The sequence below is a fragment of the Saimiri boliviensis genome, chromosome 14, assembly GCF_048565385.1.
Source record: "Saimiri boliviensis isolate mSaiBol1 chromosome 14, mSaiBol1.pri, whole genome shotgun sequence".
Classification (NCBI taxonomy): Eukaryota; Metazoa; Chordata; class Mammalia; order Primates; family Cebidae; genus Saimiri; species Saimiri boliviensis.
In genome coordinates, this window is record NC_133462.1 from 30,609,341 (window position 1) to 30,633,977 (window position 24,637).

Here is a 24,637-nt window from a genome sequence, read left to right on the forward strand (position 1 = left end):
GTTCATGAAGATTTATCCCTATGTTTTCTTCTAAGTTTTATAATTTCAGCTCTTATATTTAGGTCTTTCATTGGTTTTGAGTTAATTTTTGTATATGGTGTGAGGTAGGGATCCAAATTCATTCTTTTTTTCTCTTTCTTTCTTTCTTTCTTTCTTTCTTTCTTTGAGAGGACCTTGCTCTGTCACCCAGGCTGGACTGCAGTAGTGTGATCATAGCTCACTGCAGCCTCAACCTCCTGGGCTCAACCTCCCCCACCTCAGCTTCCTAAACTGTTCGGGTTACAGGTGTGAGCCACCACACCCAGACCAACTTCACTCTTTTGCATGCATTTACTCAGTTGTCTCAGCACCATTTGTTAAAAAGACTATACTTTCCTCATTGAACGGTCTTGGTACCCTTATTTCAAATCAGTTGCCGTTAGCTGTCTGGTTTCATTTTAGGGCTCTCACTTCTATCCCATTGGTCTCTGTCTCTCCTTATGCTGGTACTACACTGTCTTGATTACTGTAGCTTTGTAGTAAGTTTTGAAATTAGGATGTGTGAGTCCTCCAATGTACTCTTCTTTTTCAAGATTCCTGAGTCCTTTGTGTTTCCATATAAATTTTAGGATCATGCTGGGCACGGTGGCTCAAGCCTGTAATCCCAGCACTTCGGGAGGCCGAGGCGGGTGGATCACGAGGTCAAGAGATCGAGACCATCCTGGTCAACATGGTGAAACCCCGTCTCTACTAAAAATACTAACAATTAGCTGGGCATGGTGGCACGTGCCTGTAATCCCAGCTACTCAGGAGGCTGAGGCAGGAGAATTGCCCGAACCCAGGAGGCGGAGGTTGCGGTGAGCCGAGATCACGCCATTGCACTCCAGCCTGGGTAACGAGTGAAACTCCGTCTAAAAAAAAAAAAAAAGGAGAAAAATAAATTTTAGGATCAGTCTTTCCATTTCTGCAAAAAAGGCCATTGAGATTTTGATAGGCTTCCCCTAATGCTAACATCTTACAAAACTATGATCCATTTGTCATAGCTAAGAAATCAACACTGGACATCAGTGTTAACTTAACTCCAGACTTGATTTGGATTTCCCCAAGTTTTCTCATGGCCTTGTTTTCTGGTCCAGGATCACCATTAGGGTCCCACATCACATTTAGTCATCACGTCTCCTTGGTCTCCTCCAATCTGAAAATTTCTTAGTCTTTCCTTCTCTTTCATTACCTTGACGTTCTTTTTCCTTTCTTTTCTTTCTTTCCTTTTTTTTTGACTGGGTCTTGCTCTGTCACCTAGTGTATTAGTCTGTTTTCATGCTGCTGAGAGAGACATACCCAAGACTGGATAATTTATAAAGAAAAAGAGGTTTATTGTTATTTATTTTGAGATGGAGTCTTGCTCTGTTGCCCAGGCTGGAGTGCAATAGTGCAATCTCAGCTCACTGCAGCCTCTGTCTCCCTGGTTTAAACAATTCTCCTGCCTCAGTCTCCTGAGTAGCTGGGATTACAGGCACCTGCCATCATGCCTGGCTAATTTTTGTATTTTTGTAGAAACAGTATGGGGGAAACCATCTCCATGATTCAGTTATCTCCCATTAGGGCCCTCCCACAACACGTGGGAATGATGGGAGCTACAATTCAAGATGAGATTTGGGTGGGGACACAGCCAAACCATAGCACCCAGGCTGGACTGTGGCGGCACAGTTATGGCTTACTGCAGCCTTGACCTCCCATGCTCAAGTGATCCTCCCGCTTCAGCCCCCCCAACGAGCTGAGACTATAGGCTTCTGCCACCACACCCAGCGAATTTTTAAATATTTTTTGTAGAGATGGAGTTTCGCCATGTTGCTCAGGCTGGTCTAGAACTCCTGAGCTCAAGCAATCTGCCTGCCTCGGCCTTCGAAAGTGTTTAGGATTTCAGACATGAGCCACCACACTCAGCTGATGTTCTTTTTACTGCTCAAATTTTCCAAATTTGGCTGTGGGAGTCACTTAGGGCCAGCATTAGCATGTTCAAAATTAGGAAACAGCATTTATTTTTATTTTTTTGGAGACAGGGTTTCACTCTGTCACCCAGGCTAGAGTGCAGTGGTATGATCATGGCTCACTGCAGCCTTGACTTCCTAGGCTCAAGTGACCTTCCCACCTCAGCCCCCTGAGTAGCTGGGAATACAGGCATGTGCCACCATGCCTGGCCAATTTTTTTTTTTCTACTTTTTGTAGAGACAGGGATCTCACTATGTTGCCCAGGCTGGTGTCGAACTACTGGGCTTGAGCAATTTGTCCACCTCAGGCCCTCAAAGTGCTGGGATTACAGGCAGGAGGCACTGCACCTGGCCATAAGCAGTTCTTAGGACTCTTTCTTTTTTTTTTCTTTTTTCTTTTTAAGACAGAGTCTTGCTCTGTTGCCCAGGCTAGAGTGCGGTGGCATGATCTCGGCTCACCGTAACCTCCGCCTCCCCAGTTCAAGAGATTCTCCTGCTTCAGCCTCCTGAGTAGCTGGGATTACAGGTGCATGCCACCACTCATGGCAAATTTTGTGTATTTTTAGTAGAGATGGGGTTTCACCATGTTGGTCAGGCAGATCTCAAACTCCTGACCTCATGATCCGCCCGCCTTGGCCTCCCAAAGTGTTGGGATTACAGGCGTGAGCCACCGCGTCTGACCTTCTTCTGATGCCAGTTGCCGAGTTTGGGGGTCCTCACACCACTGCAGTTTGTTTAATTCTCTAGAAGAATTAACAGGACTCACTAACAGCTGTTATACTTACAGTTACAATTTATTACAATAAATAGTACACATTAAAATCAGTGAAGACAAGAGGCCAATGATGAGGAGTCCTGAAGAATTGTGCTTTTTTTTGTTTTTGTTGTTTTTTTTTTTGAGACGGAGTTTCGCTCTTGTTACCCAGGCTGGAGTGCAATGGTGCGATCTTGGCTCACCGTAACCTCTGCCTCCTGGGTTCAGGCAATTCTCCTGCCTCAGCCTCCTGAGTAGCTGGGATTACAGGCACACGCCACCATGCCCAGCTAATTTTGTATTTTTAGTAGACATGGGGTTTCACCATGTTGACCAGGATGGTCTCGATCTCTTGACCTTGTGATCCACCCGCCTCGGCCTCCCAAAGTGCTGGGATTACAGGCGTGAGCCACCGCGCCCAGCTATAATTCTGAACATGAACTTACTTTCATTTGTTCTCTCTGCATAGAGTCAGGGACGGTGTTATTTTCCTACCAGTGACGTGTGACACCGTGCGTGGCATGCTGCCAAGCAGGGAAGCTCCCTGGAGCCTTGGTGTCCAAATGATGTTTGTTTGGTTGGTTCATTCTTTCTTTTTCTTTCTTCTTTCTTTCTTCTTCTTTTTTTTTAAATAGAGATGAGGTCTTGCCATGTTGCCCAGTCTGGTCTTGAACTCCTGGCCTCAAGCAATCCTCCTATCTCAGCCTCCCAAAGCCCTGGCATTGCAGGCATGAGCCGCCACACCTGGCCTGGTGTCCAGAGTTTTCGCTGGGGCTCAGTCACATAGACATAGATGACCTCCTGCCTGCGTGACTAATCTCATTCCCCAGCTTCTCCACAGGTCGATTTGACCCTGCGTGGTCCAAGGCCCCCTCCAGAAATGATATTTATTACTACCTGCTGTGACCCAAAACCCCAAGTAGATAAGGACCTTTGTTTTTGAGACAGTTTCGCTCTTATTGCCCAGGCTGCAGTGCAATGGCTTATTCTCAGCTCACTGCAACCTCTGCCTCCCAGGTTTAAGCAATCCTCCTGCCCCAGCCTCCTGAGTAGCTGGGATAACAGACAGGCACCACCACACCCGGGTAATTTTGTAATTTTAGTAGAGACGGAGTTTCTCCATGTTGAGCAGGCTGGTCTCGAACTTCTGACCTGAAGTGATCCGCCCACCTCGACCTCCCAAAGTGCTGGGATTACAGGCTTGAGCTGCCACGCCTGGCCAAGAAAGACACTCTTATCAGACATTGAAGGGCTTAGATCACTCCCAGGAGCCATGGGCAAGGGCCAGCCCTCTCTTTGGGCCAGGTTCAATTCTTTATGGCAAGACACCTTACTGAGGGCTTTCACACCATCATTACATTTCATCTGTACGGCAGTCCTGCAAAGATTTGAGCCTCAGGCTGTATACAGAAGTAGGGGCCACTGGACGGGTGCGGTGGCTCATGCCTGTAATCCCAGCACTTTGGGAGGCCGAGGTGGGAGGATCACCTGAGGTCAGGAGTTGGAGACCAGCCTGGCCAACATGGCAAAACCCTGTTTCTACTAAAAATACAAAAATTAGCTGGGCATGTTGGCGGGTGTCTGTAATCTCAACTACTCAGGAGGCCGAGGCAGGAGAATCACTTGAACCCAGGAGGCAGAGGTTGCAGTGAGCTGAGATCGCACCATTGTATGCCAGCCTGGGTAACAAGAGTAAAATGCTGTCAAAAAAAAAAAAAACAACAAAAAACAAAAACCCAACCAACCAACCAAACAAAAAAAACAATGAGGGCCCAGGACTGGATGCCGGGCACTCTGCTCCCTCGGCCATCCCAGCCTCCCTCTGGCCGCAGAGTGGCTATCTTCCTGTGGTGGGCTGCAACCTTGGTGCCAGGCAGGGCCCGCCACGCTGCGTGTCTTCCTTAGGTTGGGGAAGAAGCCTACTTTTCTGTGAAGTCCACATGTCCCTGCAACTTTACCCTGTACTATGAGGTGGCTTCGAGGGGCAATATCGTGCTGTCGGGCCAGCAGCCTGCCCACGTCACTCAGCAGCGAAGCAAGCGGGCGACCCCTGCCCTGGAGAAACTGATTCGTTTAACACACCTTTCTGAGACAGGTGAGCCGGGCAGCGGGAAGGAGGTTCCTGTTCTTCCTTCCATCCATCTGTTTATTCAGCGGCCCTCTACCCTTCTATTCCCCCACTATCCATCCGTCCATCCATCCATCCATCCATCCATCCATCCCTGAGACAGATGGGTGCTCCTGCAAGGGGTGACAAGGCAAGACCCAGCAGATCAGGGAGTGTGCCTTAGGATGGAGGGGACACATCCTTAACAATACCAGGCTGGGTCCAGGAGGACGGTGCCCAGCAGCTGAAAGTGCAGAGGTTCATGGCCCAGGCTCGTCTCCCTCTGTGTCTGCAGGGCACAGGGACGAGCCGGCCGCACCGACGGGGCCCCTGTGCTGGCCTGCACTGTGCTGTCGCGTCTTTGCCCTGGCGGTTCTGCCTATGAGTCCTCGTCCTCTTCCCTTTGACTCATGTGCTCCTCATAAAACTGTCCTCTCAGGGGACCTCTTAGTCCCCCTCCTCTCCACAGCCCTTCCGCCCAAGACAGGATCCCCAGTTTGAGCACTATAGTCATCTATAGGGACTAGATCACTCTAGAGTAGGGGTATCCTGTGCTCTGTAGGGTGCTGAGCAGTGTCCCTCCCTTCTCCCCACCAGAGGCCAGTAGTACCAACTCTCTGCAGTATGATGACCTAAAAAGTCTCCAGATGTTGCCACTGTCCCCAGGGGGCAGAGTCACTCCCAGGTGAGAATCACTGAAATAGGTAGGTAGATGGATAGAATGATGCGTGGAGAGATAGACAGGCAGGGTCTCTCAGGCTAAGGCAAGGTTTCTCAACCTTGGCACTATCAACATTTGGGTGGAGGCACCGTAGGACATTGGGCAGTGTCCCTGGCCTCCACCCCTTAGATGCCAGTAGACCTATGGATGATGGAGGAATGGATCAATGGATGAATGGACAGATGGGAAGATGGATGGATGGATGGATGGTTGAATAGATAGATGAATGGATGGATGAATGGACAGGCAGAGAGATGGATAGATGGATGGATGGACAGAAAGATGGATAGATAGATGGATGAAGGAATGGACAGATAGATGGATGAACAGAAGGATGGATGAATGGACAGACTGATGGATGAATGGATGGACAGAAGGATGGATGAATGGACAGATGGTAAGATGGATGGATGGATGGATGGACAGAAGGATGGATGAATGGACGGATGGTAAGATGGATGGATGGATAGGTAAATGGATGGATGACAGAAGGATGGATGAATGGACAGAAGGATGGATGGATGAATAGTGGATGGGTGGATGATGATTGGATGAAGGGATGGATGGATGGATAGTGGATGGGTGAATGATGGATGAACAGATGGATGGATAGTGGGTGGATGGATGGGTGGACGATAGATGATTAAATGGATGGATAGTGGGTGGGTGGGTAGGTGTTGGATGGATGAATAGAGGGATGAGTGGATGGATGGGTAGATGGTGGATGAATGAAGAGGTGCATGGATGGATAGTTGAGTGGATAGATGGATGGAATGGATAGACAGACAGACAGACAAGTTCTCTCTTTCTTAGGCAGGCTTTCTCCCCGCCTGCACTGTCAACATTTGGGGCCATCCCATGCCCTGTAGGATGTTGAGTAGCATCTCTGGCCTCTACTCACAGGAAGCCAGTAGCATCCCCTTCAGCAGTGATGACCAAAAAAAAAAATCTGCAGACATTGCTAGCATCCCCTGGGTAGCAGAATTGCCTTGGCTGAGATCTGCTGGCCAGAGTCGTGCTTTGGGCATGGTGCACCTGCATCCTCCTGTTCTCTTCTGAGTGAAATAATCTTCCCGGAACTCTTGTCCAGGGCCAGCCCTGGGCAGGGACCTCACACTCTGCCCCCACTTAACCCCACCGCAGCCTGGGTGGTTCCCACTGTGTCCACCTGCAGATGAATGGGCTGTGACTTGGGGTGGGGGTGTCAGGGACTTTCCCATTGCCTAATAGGGGCCAGAGCCAGAATTTGAACCCCAAGGCTGATTGGGTACGCACCTCCTCCTGTTGGCCCGCTTCTCCCTACCCCTCCTGTCCACTGGTCGCTCTGAGCTCTGCACAGAACCAGCTGACAGATGGCCCATGCTGGAACCGGGAGCCTTTATACTCTCATTCTCCTGCCGTAGAGTATTTGGGAGCGCCTGGACAGGCTTCTAAGATCCTGTATCTTTTAAGGATCATTTACCCATAGGGAAGGAAGTGTGAACTCTGTTCAAGTCAGCAAATAATGGCTGTCTAGGTCCACTGGCCCCTGGCCTCAGCAAGACAGAACCAATCAGAGGGAGGGATGGGGGCTAGGGGCATACTGGGGGCTGGAGTGGTGCGGCCTGGACAGGGCAAGGTGGTTTTGCTGTCCACGGAGGAAGCAGAGGGCTGGTTAGGGAGCAGGGACCATGCTCCCTAACGGAGAGGGTGATTCTAGGCAAATTTCAGCCTGCTCTGTAGGAGCCTATGATGACCCTGGAGCTGAGTCAATGGGAAGAGTCGGCATTGACCGAGGCTGTAGCCTGGGAAGGGCATTTCAAAACCAGAGATGCGGAACGTCTCAGTGCGTAGACAGGAGTATAGAGCAGAGCAACTTGGGGCAGAGCTTGAATGGCCGAGGTTGCATGTCGGATGCAGAGAATTCACCACCTCCCTCTACTTTTGCTCACCTCAGAGCCTCCACCACCCCCAGCAGCTGAGGTCAACGTGTGCGTGACCTCTCTTCGTCTGGCCGTGACCCCCAGCATGGTGCCCCTCGGTCGCCTGCTGGTCTTCTACGTCAGGGAGAATGGAGAGGGGGTCGCTGACAGCCTCCAGTTTGCAGTTGAGAACTTCTTTGAAAACCAGGTAGAGTGTCGTGCACCAAACCTGGGACACAGCCAGGTGCCACGGGGGCTTCTCCAAGGTGCTGGCCAGGAGGTCTGTGCGAACCTGAGACTCACGTGGTGTCGCAGATGACGTAAGGAATTGTGGGAACATGAGTTGCCTCTTTACTGAAGTATCTCCAAAAGTCACCCAAAAGGAGATTGCATTCACAACACATAGGGAAAGTCATCAGCTGTCCTCTGCCTTTGCTGAATTCAGGATTTAAGGGACAGCGCTTGTTTCCATCGGCACCCTCAGCCTCCTGTCCCTGTCCCTGAAACAACTTCTTTTTTTTTTTTTTTCTTGAAACAGTCTCGTTCTGTCTCCCAGGCTGGAGTGCAGTGGCAGGATCTCAGCTCACTTCAGCCTCTGCCTCCCGGGTTCAAGCAATTCTCCTGACTCAGCCTCCCAAGTAGCTGAGACTACAGGCACCCACCACCACATCTGGCTAATTTTTGTATTTTTGGTAGAGATGGGGTTTCACCATGTTGGCCAGGCTGGCCTCAAACTCCCGGCCTCAGGTGATTCGCCTGCCTCTGCCTCTGAAAGTGCTGGGATTACAGCGTGAGCCACTGTGCCTGGCTCCTCCCTACAGCTTCTAAACAAACTGCCACCTGCTCTCCGCCAGCACCCGCCTTTCCATCTCTCCCTGTCTCTTTCTTTCCCCTTTTTCGTGTCCAGCACACAGTGACCAGCTGTCCATCACAGTGTGGGACCAGTCCCTCCAGGTGGTGAGGCCAGGTTCCCAGCGGAGCTGGCAAAGGCCGATTCTCCTTGTGGGCAGGGGGTGGATGAGTGGGGTGGAAGAGATGCCTCTGGATTGGACCAAACCTGGATTGAACCAAATTTCTTTTTGTTTATTTGAGACAGAGTTTCGCTCCTGTTGCCCAGGCTGGGCTGCAATGGCGCCATCTCGATTCGCTGCAGCCTCTGCCTCCCGGCTTCAAGCAATTCTTCTGCCTCAGCCTCCCTAGTAGCTGGGATTATAGGCATGCACCGCCATGCGCCACTTTTCAACTGGCCAATTTTTGTATTTTTAGGAGAGATGGGGTTTCACCATGTTGGCCGGGCTTGTCTTGAACTCCTGACTTCAGGTGATCTACCCGCCTTGGCCTCCCAGAGTGCTGAGATTACAGGCGTGAGCCACCGTGCCCAGCCAGCTGAACCAAGTTTCTTATCCCTTGCTGCATTTGTGTCCAGGTTTCAGTGACATATTCAGCAAACGAGACCCAACCTGGAGAGGTTGTTGACCTGCGGATCAGGGCTGCAAGGGGCAGCTGTGCGTGCGTCACCGCGGTCGATAAGAGTGTCCACCTGCTCAGGTCTGGGTTCCGGCTGACTCCTGCCCAGGTGAGCAGAGCCCTTGGGCTTGGGTTCCGGCACATCCAAGAGACCTTACCTTCTCTTGCTCTCCCTTTCCCATCTCCCTTTCCAATAAGTGAAGAGCTGCATTTGAATCTAGATTCACTTTCTCCATCGAGTTCGTTTCTCAGGGAACCCGACGGGTGTCTGATAAATCTTTGCTGCTGCTTTAGTGCAGTTGTGAGATCAGGGAGTCAAGGTCATCAGACCTTTGCAACATGACATTGGACCAGGTCTCATGTCTCTGGCTCCAATTCGCCCATCTTATTTTCAGAGTTTGGGTCTTGTTGCTCTGTTGCCAGGGCTGGAGTGCGGTGGTGTGATCATAGCTTACTGTAGCCACCATCTCCTGGGCTCAAGCGATCCTCCCACTCAGCCTCCAGAGTAGCTGGGACTGCAGGCACGCACCACCATGCCTGGCTAATTTTTTCCATCTTTTGTAAGGATGGTGTCTTGCTGTGTTGCCCAGTCTAGTCTCACACTCCTTTGCTCAAGCCATCCTCCTGCCTCAGCCTCCCCAGTGGCTGGGATTAGAGGCGTGAGCGGCTGCGCTCGGCTCCTGATTGCCCATCTTAAAATGCGCTAATGCCACCAGTGCCCACCTCCTGGAGGTTGTCATGATGTGATAGAAAGTCGGGGGGATGGGAGCACACTGCACCCACGAGAGCCAGTTTGGGTTGTAAAGAAGACTTCAGGTCGGGCGCGGTGGCTCAAGCCTGTAATCCCAGCACTTTGGGAGGCTGAGGCGGGTAGATCAGGAGGTCAAGAGATCAAGACCATCCTGGTCAACATGGTGAAACCCCGTCTCTGTAATCCCAGCTACTCAGGAGGCTGAGGCAGGAGAATTGCCGGAACCCAGGAGGCGGAGGTTGCGGTGAGCCGAGATCGCGCCATTGCACTCCAGCCTGGGTAACAAGAGCGAAACTCCGTCTCAAAAAAACAAAAGACTTCAGCTGACCAGTCTCTGTCCCACTTTGCCTGCAGGTGTTCCAGGAACTGGAAGATTATGATGTGTCTGACTCCTTTGGCGTGACCAGGGAGGATGGTCCTTTTTGGTGGGCCGGGCTGACGGCTCAACGACGCCGGCGCTCCTCCATCTTCCCGTGGCCCTGGGGCGTCACCAAGGACTCTGGGTTTGCCTTCACCGTAAGGAGAGGTGGTCTCAGATCCCTCTGCCCCCTTCTAAGGTCCTCTTGCCTAGAAATAAGAGTCTCAGAGATCCAGAGATGGGTTTGAAAGGAAACAGAATTGGAAGCTTCTCTTTCTTTCTTTCTTTTGAGATGGGGTCTCGCTCTGTGGGCCAGGCTGGGGTGCAGGGGTGCAGTCATAGCTCACTGCAGCCTCGAGCACCTGTGCTCAAGGGATCCTCCCACCCCAGCCTCCCAAGTAGCCGAAACTACAGGTGCATACCACCACACCCGGCTAATTTTATTTTATTTTTTTTGTAGAGATGGGGTCTCGCTCTGTGGCCCAGGCTGGTGTCAAACTCCTGGCCTCAAGCAGTCCTCCTGCCTCAACTTCCCGAAGTGTTGGCATTACAAGCATGAGCCACTGTACCCAGCCTTCCAAACTTAACTTTTTCTTTTGCATTTCTCCCCAATGAAAGCTCACAAGCAGATCCTTCCAATGTGCAAAGCCGTGGAGAACAGAATGATAAGCTTGTCAATGGTCAGGTTCAAATGGGTAACTTGAACTTGTGATGGAAAGTGTTATGACATTGACATGCTTCGCTGGGAGGAAATCCTCACTGGGAGCTGTGGGTGCCAGGAGATCTTAGTGCTGCCTGGGCTTTGGTTGACTTGGTTATGTGTCTGGCAACTTTGAAGCAGAAGGTGGCTGTGTTCCCAGGTGGCAGTGGTTCCAAACTGCACAGATGGTCCTCCTGCCTCAGCCTTCCCAGTCCCTGGGATTAGAGACATGAGCCACTGTGCCCAGCTCCAGTTTATCCATCTTAAAAAGGGCTAATATGGCCTGGCACGGTCACTCACGCCTATAATCCCAACACTGGGAGGCTGAGGCAGGTGGATCACCTGAGGTCAGGAGTTCGAGACCAGCCTGGCCAACATGGAGAAACCCTGTCTCTACTAAAAATACAGAAAAGTTAGCCGGGCGTGGTGGTGGTTGCCTGTAATCCCAGCTACTCAGGAGGCTGAGACAAGAGAATCGCTTGAACCCGTGAGTCGGAGGTTGCGGTGAGCCAAAATCATGCCATTGCACTCCAGCCTGGGTGATAGAACGAGACTCTATCTCAAAAAAAAAGACACAAAAACCAAGAAACAAAAAAAGCACTAATGCTACCAGGTGCCCATCTCCGGAGGTTGTCATGAGGTGACACAGATAAAAAGGGGTTGGAATGGAAGCATGCTACACCCTTCAGGGTCACACGGGGTCACAACTTAGGGTTCTGGTGGTCTCCACTGAAGTGCATGTCCCATTGGAGGGGGACCTTTCATTTTAGTTTTAAAAAATATTTCAGGCTGGGTGTGGTGTCTCACTCCTGTAATCCCAGCACTTAGGGAGGCCGAGGTGGGCACATCACTTTTTTTTTTTTCTTTTTCATCCGTGGGCACAAAACACATCACTTGAGGTCAAGAGTTCAAGACCAGCCTGGCCAACACGGTGAAACCCCGTCACTACTAAAAATACAAAAATTAGCCGAGCGTGATGACGCGCGCCTGTAGTCCCAGCTATTGAAGAGCCTGAGGCAGGAGGATCGCTGGAACCAGAAGGTGGAGGTTGCGGTGATCACGCCACTGCACTCCAGCCTGGGTGGCTGAGTGAGACTCCATCTCAAATCAATAAATAATCAATTAAAAAAAAATTTCAAAGGCATCCTTCCCTCCCTGACCTGTGCTGCTTTTATTATGAAATTTTCCAAACATGCAGAAAAGTTGAGAAAATTAGATAACAAACACCCACGTACCCACCACCTAGTACCCACAGTTCTATTTGCCAAAAAAAAAAAAAAAAAAAAAAAGAAGAAAAAAAAAACCTTCTTTTTCCCTTTTTTTTGAGACAAGGTCTCACTTTGTCACCCAGGCTGGAGTGCAGTGGCGTGATCTCAGCTCACTGCAGCCTCGACCTCCTGGGCTCAAGCAGTCCTCCCACCTCAGCCTCCTGAGTAGCTGGGCCTGCAGACACACACCATCACTGAGCCTGGCTAATTTTTTTTTTTATCTGTAGAGATGGGGTTTCACCGTGTTCCTCAGGCTGGTCTTGAACTCCTGGGCTCATTGTATTCACCTGTCTCAGCCTCCCAAAGTCCTGGGATTATAGACATGCAACACTGCACCCAGCAAAATAACAGCCCCCTTTAAAAAAAGAAAAAATAACGTTTTAGTTAATGAGTATGTGAACTGCCTGGCAGTTTAAACCCCTATCACCTTCTAGAAGTCAGAGGCGATGACTCCGAGTCAAAGGAATTGGGTTTAAATTTCTTATTCATGGCCAGGCGCGGTGGCTCACGCCTGTAATCCCAGCACTTTAGGAGGCTGAGGTGGGTGGATTACAAAGTCAAGAGATCAAGACCAGCCTGGGCAACATGGTGAAACCCTATCTCTACTAAAAATACAAAAATTAGCCAAGCATGATGGTCGTGCCTGTAATCCCAGCTACTCAGGAGGCTGAGGCACAAGAATCGCTTGAACCCGGGAGGAAGTTGCAGTGAGCCATCACGCCACTGCCCTCCAGTCTGGTGACAAAGTGAGATATTGTCTCCAAATAAAGAAATAAAATTTCTTACTCACAAATTCAAGTCAGTCCAGGCTAGAGTGAGTCTTCTCTTCAATCCAGTTGCTCCCAGTAATTAGTACAATGATGAAGATAATAATAAAAGGAGTCATTGCACAGCTGGGTATGGTGGTGCATGCCTGTAGTCCCAGCTACTCAAGATGCTGAGGTGGGAGGATCGCTTGATCCTGGGAGTTTGAGGCTGCAGTGAGCTGTGATTGTACCACTGCACTCCAGTCTGAACCACACAGCGAGACCCTGTCTCTAATGATAATAATAAAAGAGATCATTGCATCCCACAGTCGGTCCTTGGTCAGGATCAGGTACTGAGCCAACTGATTTTCTTTCATTTCTTTTCATTTTTTTTTTTTTTTTTTTTAGACGGAGTCTCACTCCATTGCCCAGGCTGGAGTGCAGTGGTGTGATCTCGGCTCACTGCAACCTCCACCTCCTGGGTTCCAGTGATTCTCCTGCCTCAGCCTCCTGAGTAGCTGGGATTACAGGCACCCGCCACCGTGCTTGGCTAATTCTTGTATTTTTAGTAGAGATGGGGTTTCACCATGTTGGCCAGGCTGGTCTTGAACTCCTGATCTCAGGTGATCCTTCCACCTTGGCCTCCCAAAATGCTGAGATTACAGGCATGAGCCACCATGCCTGGCCATGATTTTCTAATTGAGATGAAATTCATATAACATAAAACTCACCATTTTAGCATGTAAAGTTCAGTGGCATTCAGTATATTCACAGTGCTATGCAATCACCACCTCTACCTAATTCCAGAACGTTTTCATCCCCAAAAAGGAAACCCCGTCCCCAGTAACAATCACTCTATATTTCCCCTCCCTTAGCCCCTGGCAGCTGCCAATCAATCTGCTTTCTGTCTCTATGGATTTGCCTGTTCTGGGTGTGTCATCTCAATGGAATCATGTAACATGTGACCTTTTGTGTTTGCGCCATTTGATCTGGTTCCACAGGTCAGATGTGCTGTTCTCTCTTCTCTACCCTAGATGTTCACTGGGTCCCATGTTCTCCCCAGCCTGTGCCACCAAACCCAGAATAAAAGAATGATGCCCCCCGCAAGGCTGCCAAAATTGATGTTGGGACAGTGGCCACAGGGTGATTCATTCCCCTAAGCCTCTGGGGGCTGTCAGCATCCACTTCCCCACCAATGGTTTGGGTGTCGTCTGTTGCCTAGGAAACAGGACTGGTGGTGATGACCGACCGAGTGAGCCTGAACCACCGACAGGACGGTGGCCTCTACACTGATGAGGCTGTCCCTGCCTTCCAGCCCCACACAGGAAGCCTGGTGGCAGCGGCTCCTTCCAGGTACCCCCACAGGTAATGGCTTATACCTTGAGCAAGCTTTTCTAACCCTGGCGCTGTTGACATTTGGGGCTTGTCTTAGTCTTTCCTGGATGCTGTAACAGATGGCTTATAAACAACTGAAATGTATTTCTCATGGTTTCAGGGGCTGGGAAGTCCAAGAACAGAGTACCCGCAGATTTGGTGCTAGTGAGGGCTCACTTCCTGCTTCACTGATGGTGTCTTCTTCCTTTTTGCTGTGTCCTTGGAAGGAGTGAGGGAGCTCTCCGGAGTCTTTTTCTTTTTTTCTTTTCTTTTTTTTTTTTTTTTTGAGATGGAGTCTCACTGTGTTGTCCAGGCTGAAGTGCAGTGGTGCAATCTCAGCTCCCTGCAACCTCCATCTCCCAGGTTCAAGCAATTCTCCTGCCTCAGCCTCCTGAGTAGCTAGTATTACAGGCACGTGCCACCATGCCCAGCTAATTTTTCTATTTTTAGTAGAGACGGGGTTTCATCATGTTGGCCAGGCTGGTCTGGAACTCCTGCCCTCAAGTAATTCACCTGCCATTGCCTCCTGAAGTGCTGGGATTACAGGTGTGAGCCACCGTGCCCAGCCTGGAAGAAAATTTTAACTAAATAGCAGGTATATTTAAAGTATAGTATTAACAACTGCTATCATTAAGTTTGTTTTGTTTGTTTGTTTTTGAGATGGAGCCTGGCTCTGTTGCACAAGCTTGGCTCCCTGCAACCTCCACCTCCCAGGTTCAGGTGATCTTCCTGTCTCACCCTCCTGAGTAGCTGGGATCACAGGCCCTTGCCACCACCCCCAGCTAATTTTTGTATTTTTAGTAGAGACAGGGTTTCACCATGTTACCCACACTGGTCTCAAACTCCTGGCCTCAAGTGATTTGCCTGCCACGGCCTCCCAAAGTGTTGGGATTACGGGTGTGAGCCACCACACCTGGCCTGGAGTCCCTTTTATAAGGGCCCTAATCCCATTCATGAGCACGTCACTCTCATAACCTAATCATCCCTTAGAAGCCTCGCCTCAACACCATCACCTTGGAGGTTAAGATTTCAGCACACGAATTTTCAGGGGGACACGGACATTGAGTCCACTGCAGGGTAGGATCATTCTGTGTACTGTGGGGTGGGGGAGAGGTGTCTGTCCTCTGCACTGTAGGGTGTTGAGCAACATTTCTAGCCTCCACCCACTAGATGTCAGTCACACTCCTCCCCTGTTGTAACAACCAAAAATCTCTCCAGACATCACCCAGTGTTCCTCGGAGGCCATTGGTATAGCAGGCTAGGACCCTGAGTGCTTCATATACCTCCTCCCTACCCAATTCTTAGCCCTGCCCCAGTGCACAGGGTTAGGGATATGGAAGAGAGAAGAAAATGTATCAGGAGAGCTGACCTATGTGAGGACAGAGGGATCTGGGCAGGGTGAAAAGCCTGGGCTTGATTTCCTAACTCCCAGAGGCTCTGCTTAGGAGAATTCTTTTTTTTTTTTTTTTTTTTTTTGCCTTTTCTCATGCCTCCCATCCTTCTCTCCTCTTCCTTCTCTTCTCTCTTTTTCCTTCTTTTCCGACTTTACCTTCATGAGTTAGATACAAAGTAATTACTTCTCAGTCTTTCTCATCTTCAATATAAACACTTGGCCAGGTGCAGTGGCTCATGCCTGTAACCCCAGCACTTTGGGAGGCCAAGTCAGGCAGATCACCTGAGCCTAGGAGTTTGAGACCAGCCTGGACACATAGCAAAACCTCATCTCTACAAAAAATACAAAAAGATTAACCATGTGTGATGACTCATACCTGTAGTCCCAGCTACTTAGGAGGCTGAGACTGGAGGATTACTTGAACCTGGGAAGGTTCAGGCTGCAGTGAGCCGTGATTATGCTTCTGCATTCAAGCCTGGGTGACAGAGTGAGACCCTGTCTTAAAAATAAATAAATAAATAAACACAGTTAAGCCATTAGAGGATTATGAATTTTCCTCTGAGTACTGCTTTGGCTGCACTCACATTGTGCTATGAAGTAGTTCTAGTATTGCTCACTGCCAAATAGGTTCTAACTTGTAGAATGATTCCCTTTTTGAGGTATGACCTGTCTGGGAAACCTCTTGATCTGGTGGCGAGCCCTAATGAGCCTGCCCATGGAAGTGCTCTCCGTCTTTCGAGCCCTCTCTGTATAAGACAGGAACCTTCATGTGCCCCTCCATCCCCTCCACCATTGTTCCAGGGTGCTTCAGTCTCCCAGGCTCTTCCTGTTGAGGCCACACATTTAGCAGGAGCGTTGGCAGGCCCATGGGGTTCCTAGTTTCCCAATTCCGAATCAGGGGATTGGCAGATTAGGCTCCATACTGTAGTTTGGATACACATGGAAGCATTTTCAAGATGTGGTTGTATGAGGAAGATGGAATGCTGGCCCCAGGGCCTCTATCAGCTGGCAGCCACCCTAGAGGCCCTGACCCACTCATGTGCATGACCCCCGAGAGCTTGTTCTGGAGCGGGTTCAGAAGCAGCGGCTTTGTAAAACTCAGAACCATGAAGGCAATTGTAAATCTCAATGCAGTAAGGCATAAGAAATGCCTTTAAAAGCAAGTGCCCATGCCTTTTTGTAACTGGAACAAACACATCCTTATTCTGAGAGCAATGTATTTTTTTAATCATATAAATGTGGTTAAATTTTTTAAAGCAGTATGAGAGGATATATAATGAAATTCGAGTCTCCTTCCCACCCTCAGACCCTCCATTCTCTTCTTCAAAAGCAACCATACTGAATAATTTTTTTCTTTCTTTTCTTTCTTTTCTTTCTTTCTCTTTCTTTCTCTCTCTCTCTTTCTTTCTTTCTTCTTTCTTCTTTTATTTATTTATTTTTTTTGAGATGGAGTCTTACTGTGTTGCCCAGGCTGGAGTGCAGTGATGGGTTCTCAGCTCACTGCCTTCTGGGTTCAAGTGATACTCCTGCCTCAGCCTCCTGAGTAGCTGGGATTGTAGGCCGGCACCACCACACCTGGCTAATTTTTGTGTTTTTAGTAGAGAGGGGGTTTCACTATGTTGGCCAGGCTGGTCTTGAACTCCTGACCTCCAGAGATCCACCTGCCTCAGCCTCCCAAAGTGCTGGGATTACGGGTATGAGCCACCATTCCCAGCCTGAATAATTTCTTAGATATTCTTCTGTACGTATGTAGGATTTAAAAGAAAAAACTGGTAAAAAAAAAAAATACCACAATGTTGTTCTGTACTTTTTTTTTTTTTTTTTTGAAATGGAGTCTCCCTCTGTCTCCAGGCTGGAGTGCAGTGGCACGATCCCACCTCACTGCAACCTCTGACTCCCTGGTTCAAATGATTCTTCTGCCTCAGCCTCCTGAGTAACTGGGGATTACAGGCATTGCCACAATGCCCGGCTAATTTTTGTTTTTTTAGTAGAGATGGGGTTTCACCATGTTGGCCAGGATGGTCTTGATCTCCTGACCTCATGATCCACCCGCCTCAGCCTCCCAAAGTGCTGGGGTTACAGGGGTAAGCCATCACGCCTGGCCTGTTGTGTACATTTCTTTTTAAAGTTAATAAGTTTTGGAAATCATTCCATATAGGTAAATGCGTGTTTATCTCTTTATTTTAATAAATATATAATATTCCACCAATGAATATACTATCATTTGATTAGCCAGTCCTCTTAATGATGTATATTTGGACTATTTGCTGATTTCATAGTGGCACTATGAACCACTCCATCTGTCTTTGTACACGTCTGTGGGTAATTCCAGGGTGTGTTCCTAGGAGCGGTAATGATGGTTGAAAGGATAGGGACATTTTTAATTTTGCCAAATTTTGAGAAAGGCTGTTTTTTTTTTTTTTTTTGAGAAAGGAGCAGCCTTTGAGGAAGGTGAGCTGTGAGGCTTCTGAGGCTCAAACAAGAATGAATGAAGGCAGTCCAGGTGCAGTGGCTCATGCCTGTAATCCCAGCACTTTGGGAGGCCGAGGCGGGCAGATCATGAGGTCAGAAGTTCGAGACTACCCAGACCAACATGGTGAAACCCCGTCTCTTCTAAAAATATGAAAATTAGCTGGGCGTCATGGTGCGTGCCTGTAATCCCAGCTACTCAGGAGGCTGAGGCAGGAGAATCGCTCGAACCGGGGAAGTAGAGGTTGCAGTGAGCCAAGATGGTGCCACTGCACTCCAGCCTGGGTGACAGAGTGAGACTCCATCTCAAAAAAAAAAAAAAAAAAAAAAATTATGAGTGAAGGCACTTCTTAGGAAACAGAGGATGGGTGAGCAGGAGGCAGAGAGTTCATTATGATGATGAGGATGAATGTGGTGAACACAGGGAGGGAAATTCACAAAGGAAGGACACAGGGTGGCTGCTGCAGCCCTTTTTAAGATGGACTCTGCTAAGCCTTTGATTTCTTGCTTCTGCTTTTTTTTTTTTTTCCCCTAGAATTACCACAGTTACCCAAGTAGCTTCTACTATTCTTAATCAAGTAGAATGTTAACCCTGCCAGGTAAAAGAATTAACAAGTTACATCCTTGAACAGACACTTTTCAAAAAAGGCATACATGCAGCCAGCAAGCATAAGAAAAAAAGCTCGATGTCACTGAACATTAGAGAAATGCAAATCAGGCCAGGTACGGTGGCTCATGCCTGTCATCCCAGCACTTTGAGAGGCCAAGGTGGGTGGATCATCTGAGGGCAGGAGTTTGAGAACAGCCTGGCCAACATGACGAAACCCCATCTCTGTTTAACATACAAATATTAGCCAGGCATGGTGGTGCGCCTGTAATTCCAGGTGGAATTTAGGAGGCTGAGGCACGAGAATCGCTTGAACATGGGAGATGGTGGTTGCAGTGAGCTGAGATTACACCACTGCACTCCAGCCTGGGTGACAGAGTAAGACTCTGTCTCAAAAAAAAAAAAGGAAATGCAAATCAAAACCACAATGAGATACCATCTCATGCCAGTCAGAATGGCCATTATTAAAAAGTCAAAAAATAAGCTGGGCATGGTAGCCCATGCCTGTAATTCCAGATCTTTGAGAGGCCAAGGCAGGTGAATCACCTGAGGTCAGGAGTTTGAGACCAGCCTCACATGGTGAGACCCCGTCTCTACTAAAAATATGAAATGAGCTGGGCATAGTGGCAGGTGCCTGTAATTCCAGCTATTCGGGAGGCTGAGGCTGGAGAATTCACTTGAATCTGGGAGTCAGAGGTTGCATGAGCCAGAATCGTGCCATTGCACTCCAGCCTGGATGACCAGAAAGAAACTCCATTTCAAAAAGAAAAAAAAGACAAAAACAAAGAAAAAAAATAACAGATGCTGGTGAGGTTGTGGAGAAAAGGGGATGCTTATGCACTGTTGGTGGGAGTGTAAATTAGTTCAACCGTGGTGGAAAGCAGTGTGGCAATCCCTCAAAGAGCTAAAAACAGAACTACCATTTGACTCAGCAATCCCATTACTGGGTATATACCCAAAGGAATATAAATCATTCTGTCATAAAGACACATGCACGCAAATGTTCATTGTGGCACTATTTACAATAGCAAAGACCTGGAACCAACCTAAATGCTCATCAATAACAGACTGGATAAACAAAATGTGATCCATATATACCATGGAATACGATGCAGCCATGAAAAGAACAAGATCATGTCTTCTGTGGAAACATGGGTAGAGCTGGAGGCCGTTATTCTTAGCAAACTAATGCAGGGACAGAAAACCAAATACGGCATGTTCTTACTTATAAGTGGGAGCCAAATGAGAACACAGGGACACAAAGAGGGGAACAGACTGGGGGGCGGGGGGCTACTTGAGGGTGGGGAATGGGAAGACAGGATCAGAAATAGTAACTACTGGGCTTAGTACCTGGGTGATGAAATAATCTGTACAACAACCCCCCGTGACACACGATTGCCTACGTAACAAACCTGCCCATGTACTTCTCAATCCCAAATAAAAGTTTTTTTTAAAAAACAAGTTAGGTCCTAATCAAGTAGACTGTGAACCCTGCCAAGTAAGAGAATTAACATCTTTTATCCCTATCAAGTAGAATGTTGACCCTTCCAGGTAAAAGAAATTAATGCATTATATCTGATCAAATAGAATGCGAAGCTGCTAGGTTTGCATGAGATTTGTCATGGTCATGAGACCTTAATCATTTCTTTTTTCTTTCCATAGAACAGAGAAGAGAAAAAGGACTTTCTTCCCCGAAACGTGGATTTGGCATTGTCTCAACATCAGGTACGGTAAGATTTCTTTTCTGTGCTGACTGCAAGGCACTCATGTGGGTCCAGAGTCCCCGGTGGGACAGGCAGGCCTGATGCCACAATCTGAGTAAGACACTGTGCGTCTGTTTCTGACACAGAAAACTTCAAGCCATGAAGTCAGCCTTGAGTCCTGCCGCAGATTTGGATGTTTGCCTGTGAAATATGAAATGCAAGGGCTTTGTGCCTCTTACAACTCCCTCTTGGGGTAATTCTATCTGCTCTGTTTGCATAACGAGCTCATTAAAATGATTCCAGTTCCCTGGAACATGAACTTGACCCCACCTACCCCCACTTCTTGCTCCTCAGGGGACTGCAGCTCTTGGTCGAAAAACAAGATGCCTTTCTCAACACATTCCCTTTCTGCATCGCGCCCCGCTCCCGCCTCTCTCCCCTCTGTTTAATTCTCTTTGGAGCAGGAAGGCAGGCACCGCTTTTCTGCTGGATGCAATTAGCTTTTTTCTTTCAATGCGCAGCGTTAGAGCATCAGTGACACAAGTGAAAAGTGGCAGAGGCGTGCCCTGGCAAATGGGTTCGGCATGAAAATTGACTCTGGGTCCAGCCCTGGGCAGCAGGTAGGCTGACTGCTGAGCTGCGCTTCTTCCAGGCACCAGGTGCTGTGTGGCGAGTGCCCGGCAGAGCAGGCACACAGCTGGGGACCCCTCAGGCTGCTTTCGGGGCACGTGTATGTCCTTGTCATGGGACGGTCTCACAGCTGATCAGAACACATCTAGGTCACTGTGTGTTGTTCTGGGGGCCCAGCTGTAAGACAGGCTATCTGTCTATCATTCAAATGTATCTACTTTCTGCATGCCTGGTGAGCTTTTTTTTAGTTGTTAAAAAATTTTGAATGTATTTTCTTTTACTTATTAGAGTTGGGATATGGCTCTGCCACCCAGGCATCATAGCTCACTGCAGCCTCAGACTCCTGGGCTCAAGCAATCCTCCCGCCTCAGCCTTCCCGAGTCGCTGGGACTACAGGCATACACCAACCAACCGACCTACCTTCCTTCCTTCCGTAATATTGGGGTTCAGGGGTTCAGGGTGCCCTCAGCTCCTCTGAGAGGGCATTTCTTCAGGTTCTTGGTCTCCTGCCGTCTCAAGAATGAGAGAGGGAACCACGGCGCAGTGTGCAGTAAATGCCGGACTCAAAGTGTTTGCAGAAAGTGATTTATTTAGAGAGAGAAACAGGAGAAGGAGAGACAGAGAAACAGCTAAGTCTCACGCTGAGTGAGAGAATCCAGAAAGATGGGATCCAGGAGAGGAAAGCAGCTTCCACACTGAGTGGAAGGGAACAGAGAGAGATGGAGTTTAGGAGGGGAAGACAGGCCTCCACGAGAGACTGTGGAAGGGGACCCAGAAGGGAAATCCAGGAGAGAGAAAGATGGCTTCCATGAAGGGCGTGTTCAGGGAAGGGGACCCAAACATGGAGTCCGAAGGGGTGTGGAAGAAGGGGACTTTTAACCCGGGAGGAACCCCCACCTTCCCTAAGACCCCTGGCCAATGAAAGGAGTTCCTTAGAACTTCCACTGGAGTGCTTGACTCTGAGTTTCTTCCCGTGCCCACGATATTTAAACATAAACCATTATAGAGATGGCAGGGGGGGCATGGTGCTGGGAAATTCTTGTCCTTAAAACTACGCCCCCTTGTGGACCCTGGAAAGAGAACACCTTCCCTCCCTCCCTCCCTCCCTTCCTTCCTCCCTCCCTCCCTCCTTTCCTTCTTTCCTTCTTTCCTCCTCCCTCCCTCCCTTCTTCCTTCCTTCCTTCTTTTTTCTTTCTGATGGAGTCTTACTCTGTTTCCCAGGCTGGAGTGCAGTGGCGCAATCTCACCTCCCTGCAGCCTCCGCTTCCCATGTTCAAACAATCCTCCTGTCTCAGCCTCCCAAATAGCTGGAACTACAGGCACGCAGTACTGTGCCTAGCTAATTTTTATGTTTTTAGTAGAGATGGGGTTTCACCATGTTGGCCAGGCTAGTCTCGGACTCCTGCCCACAAGTGATTCACCCGCCTTGGCCTCCCAAAGCACTGGGATCACAGGTGTGAGCTACTGTGCCCAGCCTGGTTTCTTTCCTTTCCTTTTTAAATATCCTAATTAAATACAATCAGGTGGCATCTCATTGTAGTTTTTATTCGCATTTCCCTAATGTTGAGTGATGTTGAGCATCTTTCATGTATTTATTGGTCATTTGTCTATATTCCTTGGAGAAATGTCTGTTCAAGTCATTTGCCCATTTTTGAATCATGTTGCTTTTTTTGTTGCTGAGTTTCAGGAGTTCTGTATATATTCCCAATATTATTTCATTATCAGATCTATGACTTCCAAATATTTTATCCTATTGGGTTGACTTTCTACTCTGTTGATAGTGCCGCCTTCTTTCTTTCCTCTTTATTTCTTCTTTCTTTCTTTCTTCTTTCTTCCTCCTCCTTCTTCCTCCTCCCCCTCCCCCTCCTCCTTTTCCTTTATTCTTCTTTCTTCTCCTTCTCCTCCTCCTCCTCCTTCTCCTTCTCCTTCTTCCTTCTTCCTCCTCCCTCCTTCTTTCTTCTTTCTTCTTTCTCCTTCTTCTTCTTTTGACAGGGTCTCACTCTGTCACCCAGATGTTTAAGTGATTCTGCCACCTCAGCCTCCCAAGTAGCTGGGTCTTCAGTTGCACACCACTGTGCCTGGCTAAATATTTAAATTTTTTTTAGAGATAAGGTCTTGCTGTGTTGCCCAGGCTGGTCTCAAACTCCTGGGCTCAAGTGATTCTCCTTCCTCGACCTCCTGAAGGTACCATGCCAGCCCTTGATAGTGTCTTTTTTCATGCTCAAAAATTTGCAGTTTTCATGAAATCCAACTTATCTACTCTTTTTTTGTTGCCTGTGCCTTTGTTTTCATATCAGTGAAATCACTGTCAAACCCAGTGCCATGAAGCTATTCATTTGTTTTCTTCTACGAGTTTTACAGTTCTAGTTTTTACTTTTTTTTTTTAGCTGAGCACAGGGGACTTTATTGATGGTACACGACAAGGTGAGGCTCCCTAGGCCCCTTCCTCTTCAAGGGGTCTTCATGGAAACTGTGAGGAGGGGCAGTTCAGTGTGGTGGGTGACTCAGTGTGGTAGGGACTCCCCAGCAGTGAGGACCTGTCTTCCTCTGGTGCTCTCGCTGGGGCTGGTGCTCCAGGGGTCTTACTCCTTGGACACCATGTGGGACATGAGGTCCACCACCCTGCTGCTGTAGCCAAATTCATTGTCATACCAGGAAATGAGCTTGATGAAGTGGTCATTGAGGGCAATGCCAGCCCCAGCATTGAAGGTGGAAGAATGGGTGTTGCTGTTGAAGTCAGAAGACACCACCTGGTGCTCAGTGTAGCCCAGGATGCCCTTGAGGGGGCCCTCTGACGCCTGCTTCACCACCTTCTTGATGTCATCATATTTGGCAGGTTTTTCCAGACGGTAGGTCAGGAAAAACACTTTGACAGTGGGGATACGGAAGGCCATGCCAGTGAGCTTCCTGTTCAGCTCAGGGATGACCTTGTCCACAGCCTTGGCAGCACCAGTAGAGACAGGGATGATGTTCTGGAGAGCCCCATGGCCATCACACCACAGTTTCCCGGAGGGGCCATCCATGGTCTTCTGGGTGGCAGTGGTGGTGTGGACGGTGTTATTCCACGATACCATGAGTTATTCCACGATACCAAAGTTGTCATGGATGACCTTGGCCAGGGGCGCTAAGCAGTTGGTGGTACAGGAGGCACTGCTGATCATCTTGAGGCTGTTGTCATACTTCTCATGGTTCACACCCATCATGAACATGGGGGCATCAGCAGAGGGGGCAGATATGATGACCCTTTTGGCTCCCCCCTGCAAGTGAGCCCCAGCCTTCTCCATGGTGGTGAAGACGCCAGTGGACTCCACCATGTACTCAGCGCCAGCATCACCCCACTTGATTTTGGAGGGATCTCGCTCCTGGAAGATGGTGATGGGATTTCCACTGATGACAAGCTTCCCGTTCTCAGCCTTGACAGTGCCATGGAATTTGCCATGGGTGGAGTCATACTGAAACATGTAGACCATGTAGTTGAGGTCAATGAAGGGATCATTGATGGTGACAATATCCACTTTACCAGAGTTAAAAGCAGCCCTGGTGACCAGGCGCCCAATACGACCAAGTCCGTTGACTCCGACCTTCACCTTCCCCATGGTGTCTCAGGGATGTGGCTGGCGATGGGAGACAAGTTGCGGCTGTCTGTCAAACAGGAGGAGCAGAGAGCCTAGTTTTTACTTTTATGTTAAGAATTCATTTTGAGTTAACTTTTGTATATGGT

General features: G+C 48.8%; 1 protein-coding gene and 1 pseudogene across 1 annotated transcript in view; one reads left to right on the plus strand and one right to left on the minus strand.

Annotated features, from left to right (window-relative positions):
• Positions 1 to 24,637, plus strand: part of CPAMD8 (C3 and PZP like alpha-2-macroglobulin domain containing 8) — a 120,598-nt gene that overhangs the window by 41,361 nt on the left and 54,600 nt on the right. The window contains exons 14-19 of the mRNA XM_010330194.3: positions 4,627 to 4,816; positions 7,486 to 7,658; positions 8,877 to 9,026; positions 10,023 to 10,184; positions 13,963 to 14,105; positions 20,246 to 20,308. Coding sequence (XP_010328496.3) covers positions 4,627 to 4,816; positions 7,486 to 7,658; positions 8,877 to 9,026; positions 10,023 to 10,184; positions 13,963 to 14,105; positions 20,246 to 20,308 — 881 coding nt within the window. The remainder of the gene's footprint in view (positions 1 to 4,626; positions 4,817 to 7,485; positions 7,659 to 8,876; positions 9,027 to 10,022; positions 10,185 to 13,962; positions 14,106 to 20,245; positions 20,309 to 24,637) is intronic.
• Positions 23,484 to 24,527, minus strand: LOC101029337 (glyceraldehyde-3-phosphate dehydrogenase pseudogene; annotated as a pseudogene).